The sequence below is a fragment of the Chanodichthys erythropterus genome, chromosome 1, assembly GCF_024489055.1.
Source record: "Chanodichthys erythropterus isolate Z2021 chromosome 1, ASM2448905v1, whole genome shotgun sequence".
NCBI classification, from domain to species: Eukaryota; Metazoa; Chordata; class Actinopteri; order Cypriniformes; family Xenocyprididae; genus Chanodichthys; species Chanodichthys erythropterus.
In genome coordinates this window covers 37,166,644-37,185,210 of record NC_090221.1, presented here as the reverse complement: position 1 = coordinate 37,185,210, position 18,567 = coordinate 37,166,644, and the positions used below count along the sequence as shown (strand labels likewise).

The window sequence follows — 18,567 nt, the reverse complement described above, 5'->3', positions numbered from 1 at the left end:
TGTAATATATTATTCTAAAAGTATTTATATATTTTAAACATTTTTGTAAACATTATTTTACATTTTTTACATTTTTTATGAACATTTGTGATTTGTAATCATATAAATAAATATTATGATATAATATATTATGAATAAAAACAAGTACAATATAATATAAATGCATATAAATAAATGTTTTTTTACAGCTTTTATTATTTATATATAATATATTAATTTATAAAAATATATTTATAAAAATGTATAAAAATTAAAAATATTAAAATTTAAAAAATATAAAAATTTGCAATATTTTTAAAAATATTGCAAATTTTCATATTTTTAAAATATTAATATTTTTAATTTTTATAAATTTGTATAAACATATTTGATTTTTAATCAGCATTATTCCTCAAAAACTACAGCTCAGGAATTGTCTTATAGTTTGTTTGTTCAAATCGTTACAGTCCTGAAGACGGAGTGCTGAACACAGAAGAGTTCAGGAATTATCTTCTCCGGACTTTGGGTAACAAACGCTCTGATTTCCCCAAAACCCCTTTGAATGATGGGATTGTTTCAGACTCCTCTCAAACGTTATTCTGTCTTTCAGATAGTCGTGTTCTGCTCCCGGGCGGCCGTGTCTCGGTGTCTTATTTTGGGCGTAACTGTGTGATCGGAGTGGATTCGGTGCGGGGTGTCGACGGAGAGACTCAGACCTCAGTGTCAGACAGAGCCGCTCTCGATCTGTCGTCACAGCTAGAACAGCTCTCCATTCAGCACAGTACACCAAACAGATCACATGACCCTTCACCCCTGACCCCTCAGCCTCCTTGTACACCTTGTAAACTGAGCGACCCTGTTCTCAGTCCGTCTGACCCTTCGTTCACCGACAGTCCTCTGCGTCTGTCTCCCCCTGCTGGACGCACATCGACAGACACATTCTACACTGTCTGCAGCTCCACCACGCTGAGCATCTCTGACCCTGCCGAGCAGGATGAGGGCGACGAAAGGTCAAAGGTTACGTACAGTATGATCGGCGGGCTCAGCGGTCAGCTGCAGGTCATCAGGGAGACCATCGAACTGCCGCTCAAACACCCCGAACTCTTCAAAAACTATGGTGAGTGAGGTCAGAGGTCAGATGTTCGTAGCCCAACCCCTGACCTTTGACACATGACCTTCTTACATCAGTCCATTGTCCTCATATAATCCATATACTTAGGGTCTTTATTTTGAAGTGCTGAATCTCATGGTCATGTGACGTGAGTGTGTGTCCGTCATGACAGGAATCCCACCTCCTCGAGGTGTGCTGCTATATGGGCCGCCCGGCACAGGGAAGACCCTGATTGGACGAGCAGTAGCCAATGAAGTGGGAGCTCACATGAGCGTGATCAACGGCCCCGAGATCATGAGCAAGTGTGTGAGAGACGGTTAACACAACAACCACATTCTCACAAAACAAGTGACGTGTTAAGTTTAAAAACATTATTACATTTTAATGCTTCGTTCTCACAAAACATTTTACATTTAAAAACATAATTAAGTGCATTTTAATGTTACATTCTTACAAAACAGGATGTGCGTTACATTTAAGAACATAATTAAGTGCATTTTAATGTTACATTCTTACAAAACAGGATGTGCTTTACATTTAAAAACATAATTAAGTGCATTTTAATGTTACATTCTTACAAAACAGGATGTGCGTTACATTTAAAAACATAATTAAGTGCATTTTAATGTTACATTCTCACTAAACAGGATATGCTTTACATTTAAAAACATAATTAAGTGCATTTTAATGCTACATTCTTACAAAACAGGATGTGCGTTACATTTAAAAACATAATTAAGTGCATTTTAATGTTACATTCTTACAAAACAGGATGTGCGTTACATTTAAAAACATAATTAAGTGCATTTTAATGTTACATTCTTACTAAACAGGATGTGTGTTACATTTAAAAACATAATTAAGTGCATTTTAATGTTACATTCTTACTAAACAGGATGTGCGTTACATTTAAAAACATAATTAAGTGCATTTTAATGCTATGTTCTCACAAAACAGGATGTGCGTTACATTTAAAGACATAATTAAGTGCATTTTAATGTTACATTCTCACTAAACAGGATGTGCGTTACATTTAAAGACATAATTAAGTGCATTTTAATGTTACATTCTTACAAAACAGGATGTGCGTTACATTTAAAAACATAATTAAGTGCATTTTAATGTTACATTCTCACTAAACATGATATGCTTTACATTTAAAAACATAAGTGCATTTTAATGCTACATTCTTACAAAACAGGATGTGCGTTACATTTAAAAACATAATTAAGTGCATTTTAATGTTACATTCTCACTAAACAGGATATGCTTTACATTTAAAAACATAATTAAGTGCATTTTAATGTTACATTCTTACAAAACAGGATGTGCGTTACATTTAAAAACATAATTAAGTGCATTTTAATGTTACATTCTTACTAAACAGGATGTGCGTTACATTTAAAAACATAATTAAGTGCATTTTAATGTTACATTCTTACTAAACAGGATGTGTGTTACATTTAAAAACATAATTAAGTGCATTTTAATGTTACATTCTTACTAAACAGGATGTGCGTTACATTTAAAAACATAATTAAGTGCATTTTAATGCTATGTTCTCACAAAACAGGATGTGCGTTACATTTAAAGACATAATTAAGTGCATTTTAATGTTACATTCTCACTAAACAGGATGTGCGTTACATTTAAAGACATAATTAAGTGCATTTTAATGTTACATTCTTACAAAACAGGATGTGCGTTACATTTAAAAACATAATTAAGTGCATTTTAATGTTACATTCTCACTAAACAGGATATGCTTTACATTTAAAAACATAATTAAGTGCATTTTAATGTTACATTCTTACAAAACAGGATGTGCGTTACATTTAAAAACATAATTAAGTGCATTTTAATGTTACATTCTCACTAAACATGATATGCTGTACATTTAAAAACATAATTAAGTGCATTTTAATGCTACATTCTTACAAAACAGGATGTGCGTTACATTTAAAAACATAATTAAGTGCATTTTAATATTACATTCTTACAAAACAGGATGTGCATTACATTTAAAAACATAATTAAGTGCATTTTAATGTTACATTCTCACTAAACAGGATATGCTTTACATTTAAAAACATAATTAAGTGCATTTTAATGCTCCATTCGTACAAAACAGGATGTGCGTTACATTTAAAAACATAATTAAGTGCATTTTAATGTTACATTCTCACAAAAAAGGACATTCATAACATTTAAAAACATAAGTACATTACATTTTAATGCCATATTGTCTCGTGCTTGAGTAGTTTTGTTTTCATAAGCGTGTAAATGTGTTTGTTCAAATAAACATGTCTCTCTGCAGGTTTTATGGAGAGACTGAAGCCAGACTGAGGCAGATCTTCACAGAGGCCTCACAGAGGTACTGACACACAATTAATGTGTTTAACGTTTGTTATGAAGGAACCCAAGTCACAGTGTGTGTGTGTGTGTGTGATCACAGGCAGCCTGCCATCATCTTCATCGATGAGTTAGATGCTCTGTGTCCAAAAAGAGAAGGAGCACAGAATGAGGTGGAGAAGCGGGTCGTCGCCACACTCCTCACACTCATGGACGGGATCGGATCGGTGAGTAGAGAGTCTGTCTGTCCATCCAGTGATGTGACAAAAATTAATTTAAAAGTACAAATATTTTATGCAGTATCTCAATATGAGCTCATAAAATGAATGTGTCATAATAATAGATATTCAAAAATGAGAAAAATATAGTTTGAAATCAGTTTAGATGAAGTACAGCATATATCATGCACCTCGAAACATTAATATTATTAACTGACAGATGAAATGGTGTGTTTGATGTCATCAGGAGGGTTACAGTGGTCAGCTGCTGGTTTTGGGAGCCACAAATCGTCCTCATGCGCTGGATCCCGCCCTGCGGCGGCCCGGACGCTTCGATAAGGAGCTGGAGATCGGCGTTCCTGACGCGAACGGCCGGATGGATATCTTACAGAAGCAGCTGCGCTCCATGCCATGTGACGTCACCGACGACGAGCTGCAGGAACTAGCCGATGCGGCGCATGGATATGTGGGTGCTGATCTTGCCGCCGTCTGCAAGGAAGCTGGTGAGTTTTCATGCACTACGGTTAAGATGGTACAGCTTCACTTTAAATCACATTTCGTCCTGTTTTGCTTCATAATAACATGTTTTGCTTCATAAAATGTACATAATTAAGTACATTTTAATGCTACATTCTCACAAAACGGGATGTATGTTACGTTTAAAAACACAATTAAGGGCATTTTAAGGCTACATTCTCACAAAACGGGATGTGCGTTACACTTAAAAACACAATTAAGTACATTTTAAGGCTACATTCTCACAAAACGGGATGTGCGTTACACTTAAAAACACAATTAAGTACATTTGAAGGCTACATTCTCACAAAACGGGATGTGCGTTACACTTAAAAACACAATTAAGTACATTTGAAGGCTACATTCTCAAAACGGGATGTGCGTTACACTTAAAAACACAATTAAGTACATTTGAAGGCTACATTCTCACAAAATGGGATGTGCGTTACACTTAAAAACACAATTAAGTACATTTGAAGGCTACATTCTCACAAAACGGGATGTGCGTTACACTTAAAAACACAATTAAGTACATTTGAAGGCTACATTCTCACAAAATGGGATGTGCGTTACACTTAAAAACACAATTAAGTACATTTGAAGGCTACATTCTCACAAAACGGGATGTGCGTTACACTTAAAAACACAATTAAGTACATTTGAAGGCTACATTCTCAAAACGGGATATGCGTTACACTTAAAAACACAATTAAGTACATTTGAAGGCTACATTCTCACAAAACGGGATGTGCGTTACACTTAAAAACACAATTAAGTACATTTGAAGGCTACATTCTCAAAACGGGATGTGCGTTACACTTAAAAACACAATTAAGTACATTTGAAGGCTACATTCTCACAAAATGGGATGTGCGTTACACTTAAAAACACAATTAAGTACATTTGAAGGCTACATTCTCACAAAACGGGATGTGCGTTACACTTAAAAACACAATTAAGTACATTTGAAGGCTACATTCTCAAAACGGGATATGCGTTACACTTAAAAACACAATTAAGTACATTTTAAGGCTACATTCTCACAAAACGGGATGTGCGTTACACTTAAAAACATAATTAAGTACATGATCCTTCAGAAATCATTCTAATATGCTGATTTGCTGCTCAAGAAACATTTCTTTTATTATCAATGTTGAAAACAGTTTCATATTTTTGTGGAAACCATCATACATTTTATTTTTTAGGATTCTTTGATGAATAGAAAGTTCAAAAGAACAGCATTTATTTGAAATAGAAAGACATTATAACTGTCTTTACAGTCACTTTTGATTGATTTTAATGCATCCTTGATGAATAAAAGTATCAATTTCTTTCAAAAAACACCCAAACTTTTGGATGGAGAACAAACTTTTTCTCTTCAGTTTGTTCTCCTGCTCTCCTCTGCAGATGTGTTTGTGTTTTTCCTCTTATTCCAGAGGATAAGCGTGTCTTTAAGGCTGGTGTTTCCTCCGCAGGACACAATGACCTGAATGCATGCGGACACCAGCACTTCCTGCTGAGACATGCAGTCAGATCACGTCTGTAACCTCTGAACACATGGAGGAGATGGATGTAAAAATAGACAGAGTCTGTTTACTCCATCACTGCGTCTCTGGAGGGGCGGCTTGGTTTTCTTAGGCAAGGTCAAGACTGTGTGTGTGTGTGTGTGTGTGTTGATCTTTCCATCTGGGCACAGATGCATCGCTGTTTAAAAATATCACTGGTGTATAAAGGATGTGCAGGTGTGTGTTAAAGTCTGTGCTTTGTGTGCCTGTCGGCGTGTGTGTGATATTACTGTGTGCTCAGCATTCAGGAGTGACTCTGAGCTCTTCACTGAAACTGATCTCTGGTCAGTGTCTGATCGATAATGCGCAGTTTCCTCTGAATGACCTGCTGCAGTCCTGAAGAGACACGAGATACACCTCCACCTCTCTAACACTCCACCACACTTCATCCTCCGCTAGACTCACTAAAGGCTTATTAAGAGAAAAAGATAAATTCATAGGATTTCATAATAATGTTCCTATGGCCAGAAGTGATGTCTGGTCTAGGACATTTGACATTTTCAAATATTATTAAAAATGGTTAAAGATTTTAAAAGCATATTGTTCAGTTGAGCTTGTTTTATTTGATGATAACGCAATGAAACATGGCAAAATTGTGAACACTTGCAAAAACAAGAGGGAGCCAATGAGATATTAATAACTGATTGTGTTGTAGTCTGTTTGCTTTTTGGGTAATGCTTTAGGGTCCAATTCTGCTTATTAACTAGTTGCTTATTATCATGCATATTACTAGGATATTGGCTGTTTATTAGTACTTACAAAGCAGATATTAATGCCATATAATTCTACCCAATACTTAAACCTAACAACAACCTTACTAACTTTTAATAAGCCGCAATTCGGAGTTTATTCAGGCAAAAGTTGTATTTAATAGTGAGGTTTGGACCCTAAACTAAATCTTGTTTTTTTTTTGGTTTTTTGTTTTTTTTATGCAGTTTTTTTTGAGTAATACTTTTAAAACTGTAGCTGTAGTATGCCTTTTTTTTGCCAAATAATACCTCAATTAAGTTTAGTATTTTGATCTTCCCTCATATTTAAAATACTTAAAAATACTAAATATATAAAATATTTTCCTCATATTTTGATGGTTTAATCGAATTTGTAGGGTCAATAAAAACAAAAATTAATAATTTTTAAAATTTAAAAAAAAAATTAAATGTATTTTATTTTATTTGTGTTATTTTTATTATTATTTTAATTTAATAATTTTTTATTTCAGTTTTAGTTTGTTATTTTAGTTCTTCAACTTAAACTAAACAAAAAAGAGAAATGTTACCTTGCCAACTAGCTGAAATAAATATTTGTTTTTAAAAAAAATATATTTTATTTTATATCAGTTAACATTTAAGTAATTAAAATGTTTTTTTTTTATGGTGTATATTTATATTATATAGTTAATATCTTTATTTGTGTGTGTGTTTAACATTTAATTAAGTGAATTGTTTTCTAATTTTTTATAATATTTGTATAATTAATTTAAGTGATTATCTGGACCCCTCCACGGGCTGGATTCACAAAAATCTTTCTAAAAAAATACTAATAAATTTATTAAAAATGTTTTTAAGTGCAATTCATGAAAAACTCTATTATCTAGTGTTCTGTTGTAATGCTTAATATTTGAAACAACCCAATAAATTCATTAAACATCTCAATTTTGGGTGATTTAAAACAGTTGGAGGTTATCTACAATTAAGTTGTGGTTATTTTTAATAATATTATTTTCCTACAAACAATCTTTTGAAAAAGATAAATTCTTGAAAAACCCTACGCTTAATAAATGTCTTCTGCCCACAGACTCAATATGAGTTGATGAATATGAACACAGACTCAGTCATGCACTGAAGGCGATTTTCACTGTCGTTTCACTGTTAATGTTGAGATAAAAACCGCTGCAGGATTGTGGATCTGAAATGTGTTTGTCTCACTTTATCTTTCATGAAGAGAAGCGGCTGTGAAGTTTGGCGTTTGGTTTGAATCACACTGAATGTTCAGAAGGAGAATAAACAGCTCTGTGTCTGACTGACGGCTTCTTCCTTATAAAGTCTTTCTCCCGCTCTCTCTGTCCTTTTACAGCAGAGTTTTCAGACTCCAGCTGAGTTTATGTGTGTGTGTGTGTTTATAAACCCGGAAGCGTTTGTGACGCGTGTCCTCCTCTCCTCTCCTCTCTCTGGAGATTGTTCTTGTTTTATGTCAGGGCCGTGTTGTTTCTTCTGCTGATCGAGTCGGTTTCACTGCAGCTGTGAGTGGAAGTACAGGAATGAGGAAAGATCCAGAAACATTCCTGCTCTGAACATTATTCTGTTGTCGTTCTGTTCCTCCTTCCGGTTTATTTCATCTTCAAATGATGCAGGAGATGTTTGAAGTGTCGTGTCTTTACTGCATTAACATTTAAATATTTAAAATCATCATTAAAATCTATCTATCTATCTATCTAGTGTTGCTTTTCAACTAAATGTGCCTTATTCCAGCCGTGCATCCTTCATCCATCCATCCATCCGTCCATCCTTTATTCATCTGTACATCCATCATCCATCCATCCATCATTCATCCATCCATCCATCCATCCATCTTTGCTTTTCAAGTAAATGTGCCTTATTCCATCCATCCATCCATCCATCCATCCATCCATCCCTCCATCCTTTATTCATCTGTACATCCATCCATCCATCCATCCATCCATCCATCTTTGCTTTTCAACTAAATGTGCCTTATTCCATCCATCCATCCATCCATCCATCCATCCATCCTTCATTCATCTGTACATCCATCCATCCATCCATCCAGTTTTGCTTTTCAACTAAATGTGCCTTATTCCATCCGTCCATCCTTCATCCATCCATCTATCCATCCATCCATCCATCCATCTTTGCTTTTCAAGTAAATGTGCCTTATTCCATCCATCCATCCATCCATCCATCCATCCATCCATCCATCCATCCATCCATCCATCCATCCGTCCATCCTTTATTCATCTGTACATCCATCCATCTATCTATCCATCCATCCATCCATCCATCCATCTTTGCTTTTCAAGTAAATGTGCCTTATTCCATCCGTCCATCCTTCATCCATCCATCCATCCATCTATCCATCCATCCGTCCATCCTTTATTCATCTATCCATCCATCCAGTTTTGCTTTTCAAGTAAATGTGCCTTATTCCATCTGTCCGTCCGTCCATCCTTCCATCCATCCTGGTCATTCATAATAAATATCTATTTATGTATTCATAATTAAATAAATAAGTCATACATTCACTTCTAAAAACACTTTTTGTCCATTCAAATATTTATTTTTTGTCTTCCAAAATAATGTCTGAATTCATTTGAGAGCTTTTCTCAAAATATTGATATTGAGTTGAGTGATTAATCTGAAGTGGATTAGAAACCCTTTCTGCGCGATCCGTCTCAGTGAGTTTCTGCTGCGTGACCCAGTGTTTGTTTTTAAGGGGATTTCCAGGTAATCTATTTTTAAACGTGTTCATTGGAAACATATGATTCTCTTCATCTCTAATGCTCGTTGCTCCTCTCTGTTCCTCTTTTTCTCTCTCATTATGTCTTTGTGTTTGTGACTCCTCGTTCGGCCTCGTCTGATGTCATTACATCCAGAGAGAGCAGGAGGTCAGGTTTGATTCACGTCGGATGTTTACTCTGTGTTGGAGCAGAGGAAAGCCTGCGGGATGTTTGCTCTCAAATAAATCAACTCAAACAGAGATTAAACCCGCTGGATTCAGCTTCATCTGTGCCTTATTATGCTTCACAGTGTGTGTACAGTATGTGTGTGTGTGTGTGTGTGTGTGTGTGTGTGTGTGTGTGTGTGTGTGTGTGTGTGTGTGTGTGTGTGTGTGTTAAAGGGACAGTTCACCCACAGATGATTCTGGCATCATTCACTCGCCCTCATGTTTTCAGCTCCATGAATTCAAGCGTTCTGTCTGATCGTGCTGATAATCTCTCCTTTTAGAGTCCAAACAGACAACTAGAGAAATGCACGACCAGTCAAAAGTTTGAAATCATTTTGTAAAAATTGTTCCGACCCCAAACCTGACCCTTGTCTGTTCATGTTCTGTGTTTCTGCAGGTCTTCACGCACTGAGGAGGGTTTTAGGATCCAGACCTGCTCTCTCTGATGTCCAGGTGATGAACAGGGTAAAGGTCACGACCTCTGACCTGAGGCTGGCAATGACTGAGGTCAAACCCAGTGCGATGAGAGAGGTGGCTATCGACGTGCCAAAGGTACAATTTCATCACATACTTTGGAATATTATATGTGTAAAGAGAAACGCTGACACAACACACACTTACACACTGATTGGCCTCATTCATGAATACATTTTTGTGTTTGCAAAGATCTATAAAGCTGTTCTGACATACATTTTAGAATTCATGAAAGTTTTAATATTTTTAAAACATTAGTTACACAATCCATCTTAATCATCATTTTCTCTCCTCTCTGCTGACTCAAATTAGTCTGAAATCCAAATTAGTCAAATTCAGACACGAGCAGAAATATAGCTGCAGGCAGCAGTTATCGGGGCCAAGCACAAAAAGGAACAATGAGACATGCAAGCATGGCTAGGAGCCTCAGAAAAACTTCAACAATAAGTAATTAAAGATGTTTTTAAATTATTTTAACCAAAATGCCTGAAAATTCACAATTACAGTCACTGTAATATGATTAACTTGCTTATCACTTTTGACCAATAGGTGGTGCTGTTATCAAATTATTATGGTGCGTTTAGTGTGAGGACACAATGACACATACAAAGTTTGGTGTCAATATGCCAAAGCGTTGCAGACTTGCAGCTTTAGAATCAGCTTGGTATCATGCCAAAAATATTGGTTTTGGTGAAAATCGGACCAGTGGTCTAGGAGGAGTTCGAAAAAGCAGGTTTTCAAAATAATTAAAAATGGCAAAGTTCAAATATCAAGAAAATATGGCGTAGTTGGTATCATTGTTCTCAGCGTGTCCCATGGATTCTAAAGACCAGTTTTATTAAAATAGGCAAAATTGTTTAAAAGCTATTAGCTTTTTTTAAATTTCATTATAATTTTTGACCAGAAGATGGCGCTGTTCTGAAACGTTTGAGTACCTTTGAGTAATTTAAAATTGCCAACACCCAGAGTGGTCAATTTGAGAAAATTGTGTGTCATTTGGTATGCTGCACTGATTCAAAAGAGACCAGTTTTCTTCGTTCAGAAGAAAAATCGTTGCAAATCGTTCAGAAGTTATAAGCAAAAATCTAAATTTTTGATATCTCCTAACCAGTAGGTGGCGCAGTGCCAAAACCCTGCATGTAGCCTCTGGTCATGCTTGTGATGACATGTACCAAATCTCGTCTCAATACGCTAGAGCGTTTCAGTGATATAGCCTCACGTCCAATTTGGCGTGCTCTTCAAATTCGTTCGCGCGTTATTCAAGAACGGATGGGTTTATCAAAAAGCCTTTGAAAATTTTTGCAAGCATTGTCTGAAGATGACCTGATTTGATTTTCATGAAAATCGGATAAACCGTCTAGGAGTTTGAAAAACTCGGAAAATTCAATTCCATTTGTCTTGAGCGAATTTAGTTTCTAGCCCTTACATAAGTGAAAATTTGGACAGATGGTGGCGCTAGAGGGTTTGAGTTAGAGACTCCAAATTTGCTGTGGTTAATGATCAGACTGTCCTCTATCTGTGTGCCAAATTTCACAACTTGTTACCATACGGTTCTATGTGCTGCCATAGACTCGAGAGTGAAAAAAAAAAAAACGGATTAAAAAACGTTCGGTGCTTGAACGCTAATTCTAACCGTCTGTGTGTGTGTAGGTGCGGTGGAGTGACATTGGTGGGATGGAGGAGGTGAAGTTGGCGCTGAAGCAGGCGGTCGATTGGCCCCTGCGGCACCCCGAGGCCTTCAGCAGGTTGGGTATAACGCCACCTAGAGGCGTCCTGCTATATGGACCTCCAGGATGCTCCAAAACCATGATCGCTAAAGCCTTAGCCAACGAGAGCCAGCTCAACTTCCTGTCCATCAAGGTACATAATGAGCGTTTGTGTGAGAATGTTTGCGTTCTTATTACGGAGCAAAAAGTGAATGAAAAAAGTAAAAAAATATGTTATAATAAATACTTGTTACAACTACTTTTGTTGATTTCTTGTCAGAGACTTTTATTTTGAAAAATTTCTAAAATGAAAAATGTATGAAATTAAGTAATTTGTTTAAATCAAGAACAAATATCTGCTAATGGGGTCAGATAAATAAAGTTAATTAAAAGTTAATTTTCTGACCCCATTGGCAGATATTTGTTCTTGTTTTAACCCTTGTGCGGTCTTCGTTTGGGAAGCACACTCAGGGTCTTTGGGGTCTCCAGAGACCCCAGGCAACAAAATGTAGTTTTGGAACAAAGTAATATATATTTTTTTAAAACAAATGTAATTTTACTCTGTTTATTAATGTATTTACTCCACATGGTTAATTTGACATGGTTTAGTGTAAGATTTTTGTCCATCTTTTGGAAAATGCAGCTTTTACCAGTAGATGGCGTCAGAGCTCCGCTATTTGCTATTTGACTGACTGAAAGACATCTTTTCACAAGTATTCTTCAGTTGGATTCATATCTAAATATTATGAAATTACAATTATAACAGTAAATGTTACTTTTTTGTCAAAGTTTAGTATTTTTTGTAATAAAAAAATCAGTTTTTCAATATTGTTACATTATGATGAGACCCCACTTAGAAAATGGACAAAATTCATCCTCAAAATCAACATTATTGAAAAACTTATTTTTTTCAGTACAAAAAAATTCTAAACTTTGACAAAAAGTAACATTTATTGTCATAATTGTGCTTTCATAATATTCCAACTGAAAAATACTTGTGAAAAGATGTCTTTCAGTCAGTCAAATAGCAAATAGTGGAGCTCTGGCGCCATCTACTGGTAAAAGTGATAGTTTTTTTACTTTTAAAACTGCATTTTCCAAAAGATGGGCAAAAATCTTACACTAAACCATGTCAAATTATCCATGTTATCCCTATGAATGAAAGTTAGAAATGTGGGTCTTTTATAAAGTGAATTTTATATAAAAATCTGTTTTTGTATAAAAACCTACTCAACAAAATATTTATGTATTTATTTATATAAATTTAAAAGATATGATAAATCCTCCAAAAACTGCACAAATATGAAGTAAAAACATTAATAAACAGAGTAAAATTACATTTTGTTTTTTAAAAAACAATTATTCTGTTACAAAATTAGATTTTGTTGCCTGGGGTCTCTGGAGACCCCAAAGACCCTGAGTGTGACTTTTTCATTTGTAGATCTAGAAAGTGTTAACAACTGTACAAAGTTTCATGTCATTTAGACAAAGAGAACATTTTTTATTTTTTTTATTTTAGCAAACGTCGTTTGGGGTCTAAAAAGACCCCAAAGACCCTATAAGGGTTAAACACAAACTCACTTAATTTTGATACATTAAACAAGACTTAATATCTTCAGTCATTTTGCTTCTCCAGTAAATGTATCTTGATTTAAGAATCTTTACATGTTTGTGTTTACTACCTTTTTGTTTGGAGGCAAAATTTGTCTCCAGAACATCTAAGGATGTCCTCCTTTGGAAAATGATTGATAAAAAATCTATTTTTATAAGTTCTTTTGTAGTTGACTTGATATAAAACCCATACCTGAAGGTTTGTATGTGTGAACTGAAGGCGATCGTGTGTCATCTTGATCTGATCAGGCGTGTTTGGGAGTGAATTCCCTCGCAGGAGGATGTTTAGTCTGAGAGACGCTCACATTTCTGTACAAGAGCCGATATGAATCTCTCCAAAGCAAGTTACGGAAAACACACACCCTCCGAGAGAATACCCAGATCATGAGTGTGTGTGACAGGAGGTGTTGAAATGCATTATGGGACGAGAGGAAGTGAGCTTGACTTCAGAGAGATTGTTTATCAGACGGACAGACAGCTCTCGTCTTCTGTCTTTGTGCTGGATAGTTGTTATTTGTCTCACGTCGGTCTCTTCCTATCGTCTCATTAATCTGTCAGTGCTGCGACGTTTAACCCTGTAAAGCCTGACATATGAAATCATAGTAAAAAATTATTTTTTGAAAAAAGTATTTTTCAAAGCCTCAAACTAAGCAAAAATATACAATTTGGTGCAGATGCTGATATTTAAATGGACAAAATGATGAAATTCTGAAGCTTGTCATCTAAATCAATGAGGTCTTTATAACAGTATAGCAGATGCTGACATAAAATGCAAATAAATATCAGTATCTGCCGATAATATGTCTTAGTAAGATGATATTTAAATGTGCCCTAGTTTTTGTGAATTATCAGGTGTCTATAGTGTGATGTCATCCAGACTAAAGCCTTATTTTCAGTTGATGATGTTAACCCATGACTGAGGTCTGAAATGCATTGATAATTGATTGGTGAAGTATTGATGATGTCACACTGAATGTTGTGACTGTGTCTCCACAGGGTCCAGAGTTACTGAGTAAATACGTGGGCGAATCAGAGCGAGCGGTTCGAGAGGTGAGAGACGCCCGACTGTACCTGTTCACCAAAAAATTACAATTACTGATCCTCATATTATTCTCAATCTGTATGAGTTTTACATTGTTAAATTAAGATTGTGAATAGACAATTAAACAAAATAACATGTAATTTACTAGAGGGTCTGACAAAATGTTAATTGCTGCAGTCTATTTTAAAATATTTAATTAATTTTTTTTTTGGTTTAAATGAATGATTCAATGACTCACTCATAAGGACTTCACTTGTTTCATTACTGGATGAATCAGCATTTTTGAATGAATCTCATGAATGATTCAACGACTCACTCATAAATGCTTGTTTCATTACTGGATGAATCAGCATTTTTGAATGAATCTCCTGAATGAATGATTCAATGACTCACTCATAAATGCTTTTTGTTTCATTACTAGATGAATCAGCATTTTTGAATGAATCTCATGAATGATTCAACGACTCACTTATAAATGCTTGTTTCATTACTGGGTGAATCAGCGTTTTTGAATGAATCTCCTGAATGATTCAACGACTCACTTATAAATGCTTCACTTGTTTCATTACTGGGTGAATCAGCGTTTTTGAATGAATCTCCTGAATGAATGATTCAATGACTCACTCATAAATGCTTCACTTGTTTCATTACTGGGTGAATCAGCGTTTTTGAATGAATCTCCTGAATGAATGATTCAATGACTCACTCATAAATGCTTCACTTGTTTCATTGCTGGATGAATCAGCATTTTTTAATGAATTTCCTTAATGAATGATTCAACGACTCACTTATAAATGCTTCACTTGTTTCATAGCTGGATGAATCAGCATTTTTGAATGAATCTCCTTAATGAATGATTCAACGACTCACTTATAAATGCTTCACTTGTTTCATTACTGGGTGAATCAGCGTTTTTGAATGAATCTCCTTAATGAATGATTCAATGACTCACTTATAAATGCTTCACTTGTTTCATTACTGGGTGAATCAGCGTTTTTGAATGAATCTCCTTAATGAATGATTCAATGACTCACTTATAAATGCTTCACTTGTTTCATTACTGGATGAATCAGTGTTTTTGAATGAATCTCCTGAATGAATGATTCAATGACTCACTCATAAATGCTTCACTTGTTTCATTACTGGGTGAATCAGCGTTTTTGAACGAATCTTCTGAATGATTCAACGACTCACTTATAAATGCTTCACTTGTTTCATTGCTGGGTGAATCAGCATTTTTGAACGAATTTCCTGAATGAATGATTCAATGACTCACTCATAAAGACTTGTTTCATTACTGGATGAATCAGGTTTTTTTAACAAATCTCTCGAATGAATGATTCAGTGACTCCCTCATATAGACTTATTTCATGAAGACAAACACATTTTTTTAAGTCACTTGTCGCCACCTACTGGTGTAACAATATAACTGATACAGGTCCAAGTTACTTTCAAAAGGTGATTTACTCATTTTGATCATTACCATAGACATCAGTGTTTATATCCAAACTCAATTCGTTTAAAAAGTCAAATGATTTTAGATCCACATGAGGGTTAGTAAATAATCCTTTGAAGGGACAGCGCAGTCATTTTCTGTGTTTTTGAACATTTAATAATGTGTAATCACATAGATGTATGCGTATGTGTGTGTTTCTGTAGGTTTTCCGGAAGGCCAGAACAGTTGCTCCGTCTATCGTTTTCTTTGATGAGATCGACGCGTTAGCAGTGGCGAGAGGAAGGTAACAACAGATTCATCAATGACTTTTTTACTAAAGCACCATTCACACTGTCAGTACTGTAGGACCAAACCACATTAGGAAGAAACGACACTATATGATATGACCTAAACAAACAGTTGATCCATTAATGACATCAAGACCTCAGCCACATTAATATCTGATGATATGAACGTGATTATCGAGGTGTTAAATGTGTCGTTCTGACACATGGAAGATGGTTAATGCTCTAAACACACAGAGACTGACATCTGTGTTTTACAGACACAAGCATGTCTTTGTTTCCCTGAAAACAGATGGAGATTTTGCTACAAATGTGTTTTGCCATAAAATGTGTTTTTATTTTTTTGGCTCTTTGCTTATTTAATTAATGAAGTGCCTAGTGTTTCAAGCTTCTGACAGTAAACACACACACACACACTTCAGTGTAAATCTAAAGCTGGCTTGTTCTGCTGAGTCAGAGATTAATTTACTGGATTGAATTCTGAATGACACATTGATTTACTGATGAATGTATTTGCCTTTAATCAATCAACACACACGCTGATCTCTCGTTCTAGTTTAAGTCTCCAGAATCAATTAATCTGAAACCTTATTCAGCAGAACCCAAAAGAACCCAGAAACTGCCTAGCAACACCCTAGAATCACATAGAAATGCCCTAGCAACTACTGAGAACAGTATGTGTCTCTGGCTTCATTGTAAAACATGCTGATTGAACAGGATTGAATTGTGTCGTTCAGTTCTCCTCACGCGGGCGGCGTCGGTGATCGTGTGTTGGCTCAGCTGCTCACTGAGATGGACGGAATCGAACAACTAAAAGACGTCACGGTTCTCGCCGCAACCAACCGACCTGATATGATTGACAAGGTAGAGCACCTGCCGATCCTCACACACACACACACACACACTTCCTTTCACTCAGGAAGGGAATGAAACGGTTGGACACACACACGTTTCCTCATGCTGGGTTTGAGAGTTTCTATTTCCTGCAGTCAGAGGCTCACAGCAGCTGTCACTCACTCCTGATTGACAGCTCCTCCATCAGTCTCAGACCCCCAGCGGATCAGCCGTCCGACCACTCTGCACTAGTGTGTGTTTGATCCCCTGAGGCAGCTGTGAAATCGTCGTCACACACACACACACACACACACACACACACACACACACACACACACACACACACACACACACACACACACACACACACACACACACACACACACACACACAGAGCCTCATTTGAATGTCACACAACCAAATGGAGAAACACTGTCAAACACACACCTGAACTCTCCTCAGCTGTTGTGTGTGTTTATATAGTTTATAGTTCCGTATCAAAATTCTCCCTTAAAGGTGATGTATATAAGAATTTTATGATATAATACATCCTCTTAACCCAATTTATTCTTCATTGACTGCTACTAGTATGTTGTTCATGGGTTTATCTCCTTCAAAATTATAAATATTTAGCCCCTCAGCACCATCAAAACATTGAGAGCGATCCGCTCAGATCCGTCAAACTCTGTTCTGTCAGCTTAACCAATAGCAAGAGTTTGGGGTGTGGCTACTGCAACAGGTGAAGAGTTTGGGGTGTGGCTACTGCAGCAGGTGGAGAGTTTGGGGTGTGGCTACTGCAGCAGGTGGAGAGTTTGGGGTGTGGCTACTGCAGCAGGTGAAGAGTTTGGGGTGTGGCTACTGCAGCAGGCGGATAGTTTGGGGTGTGGCTACTGCAGCAGGCGGATAGTTTGGGGTGTGGCTACTGCAGCAGGTGGAGAGTTTGGGGTGTGGCTACTGCAACAGGTGAAGAGTTTGGGGTGTGGCTACTGCAGCAGGTGGAGAGTTTGGGGTGTGGCTACTGCAGCAGGTGGACAGTTTGGGGTGTGGCTACTGCAGCAGGTGGAGAGTTTGGGGTGTGGCTACTGCAGCAGGTGGAGAGTTTGGGGTGTGGCTACTGCAGCAGGTGGAGAGTTTGGGGTGTGGCTACTGCAGCAGGCGGATAGTTTGGGGTGTGGCTACTGCAACAGGTGGAGAGTTTGGGGTGTGGCTACTGCAACAGGTGGAGAGTTTGGGGTGTGGCTACTGCAGCAGGTGGAGAGTTTGGGGTGTGGCTACTGCAGCAGGCGGATAGTTTGGGGTGTGGCTACTGCAGCAGGCGGATAGTTTGGGGTGTGGCTACTGCAGCAGGTGGAGAGTTTGGGGTGTGGCTACTGCAGCAGGTGGAGAGTTTGGGGTGTGGCTACTGCAGCAGGTGGAGAGTTTGGGGTGTGGCTACTGCAGCAGGTGGACAGTTTGGGGTGTGGCTACTGCAGCAGGTGGAGAGTTTGGGGTGTGGCTACTGCAGCAGGTGGAGAGTTTGGGGTGTGGCTACTGCAGCAGGTGGAGAGTTTGGGGTGTGGCTACTGCAGCAGGTGGAGAGTTTGGGGTGTGGCTACTGCAGCAGGTGGAGAGTTTGGGGTGTGGCTACTGCAGCAGGTGGATAGTTTGGGGTGTGGCTACTGCAGCAGGTGGAGTTTGGGGCTTGGCTACTGCAGCAGGTGGACAGTTTGGGGTGTGGCTACTGCAGCAGGTGGACAGTTTG

The 18,567-nt window shown here is 37.1% G+C and overlaps 1 protein-coding gene across 2 annotated transcripts in view; it reads left to right on the top strand.

The window, feature by feature from the left end:
* afg2a (AFG2 AAA ATPase homolog A) overlaps positions 1-18,567 on the top strand; it is a 55,040-nt gene that overhangs the window by 2,930 nt on the left and 33,543 nt on the right. For both annotated transcript variants that reach the window (XM_067394826.1, XM_067394912.1), the window contains exons 4-14: positions 447-505; positions 590-1,096; positions 1,263-1,392; positions 3,408-3,464; positions 3,546-3,669; positions 3,908-4,163; positions 9,817-9,971; positions 11,544-11,753; positions 14,207-14,260; positions 15,912-15,991; positions 16,730-16,856. In XM_067394826.1, coding sequence (XP_067250927.1) covers positions 447-505; positions 590-1,096; positions 1,263-1,392; positions 3,408-3,464; positions 3,546-3,669; positions 3,908-4,163; positions 9,817-9,971; positions 11,544-11,753; positions 14,207-14,260; positions 15,912-15,991; positions 16,730-16,856 — 1,759 coding nt within the window. The remainder of the gene's footprint in view (positions 1-446; positions 506-589; positions 1,097-1,262; positions 1,393-3,407; positions 3,465-3,545; positions 3,670-3,907; positions 4,164-9,816; positions 9,972-11,543; positions 11,754-14,206; positions 14,261-15,911; positions 15,992-16,729; positions 16,857-18,567) is intronic.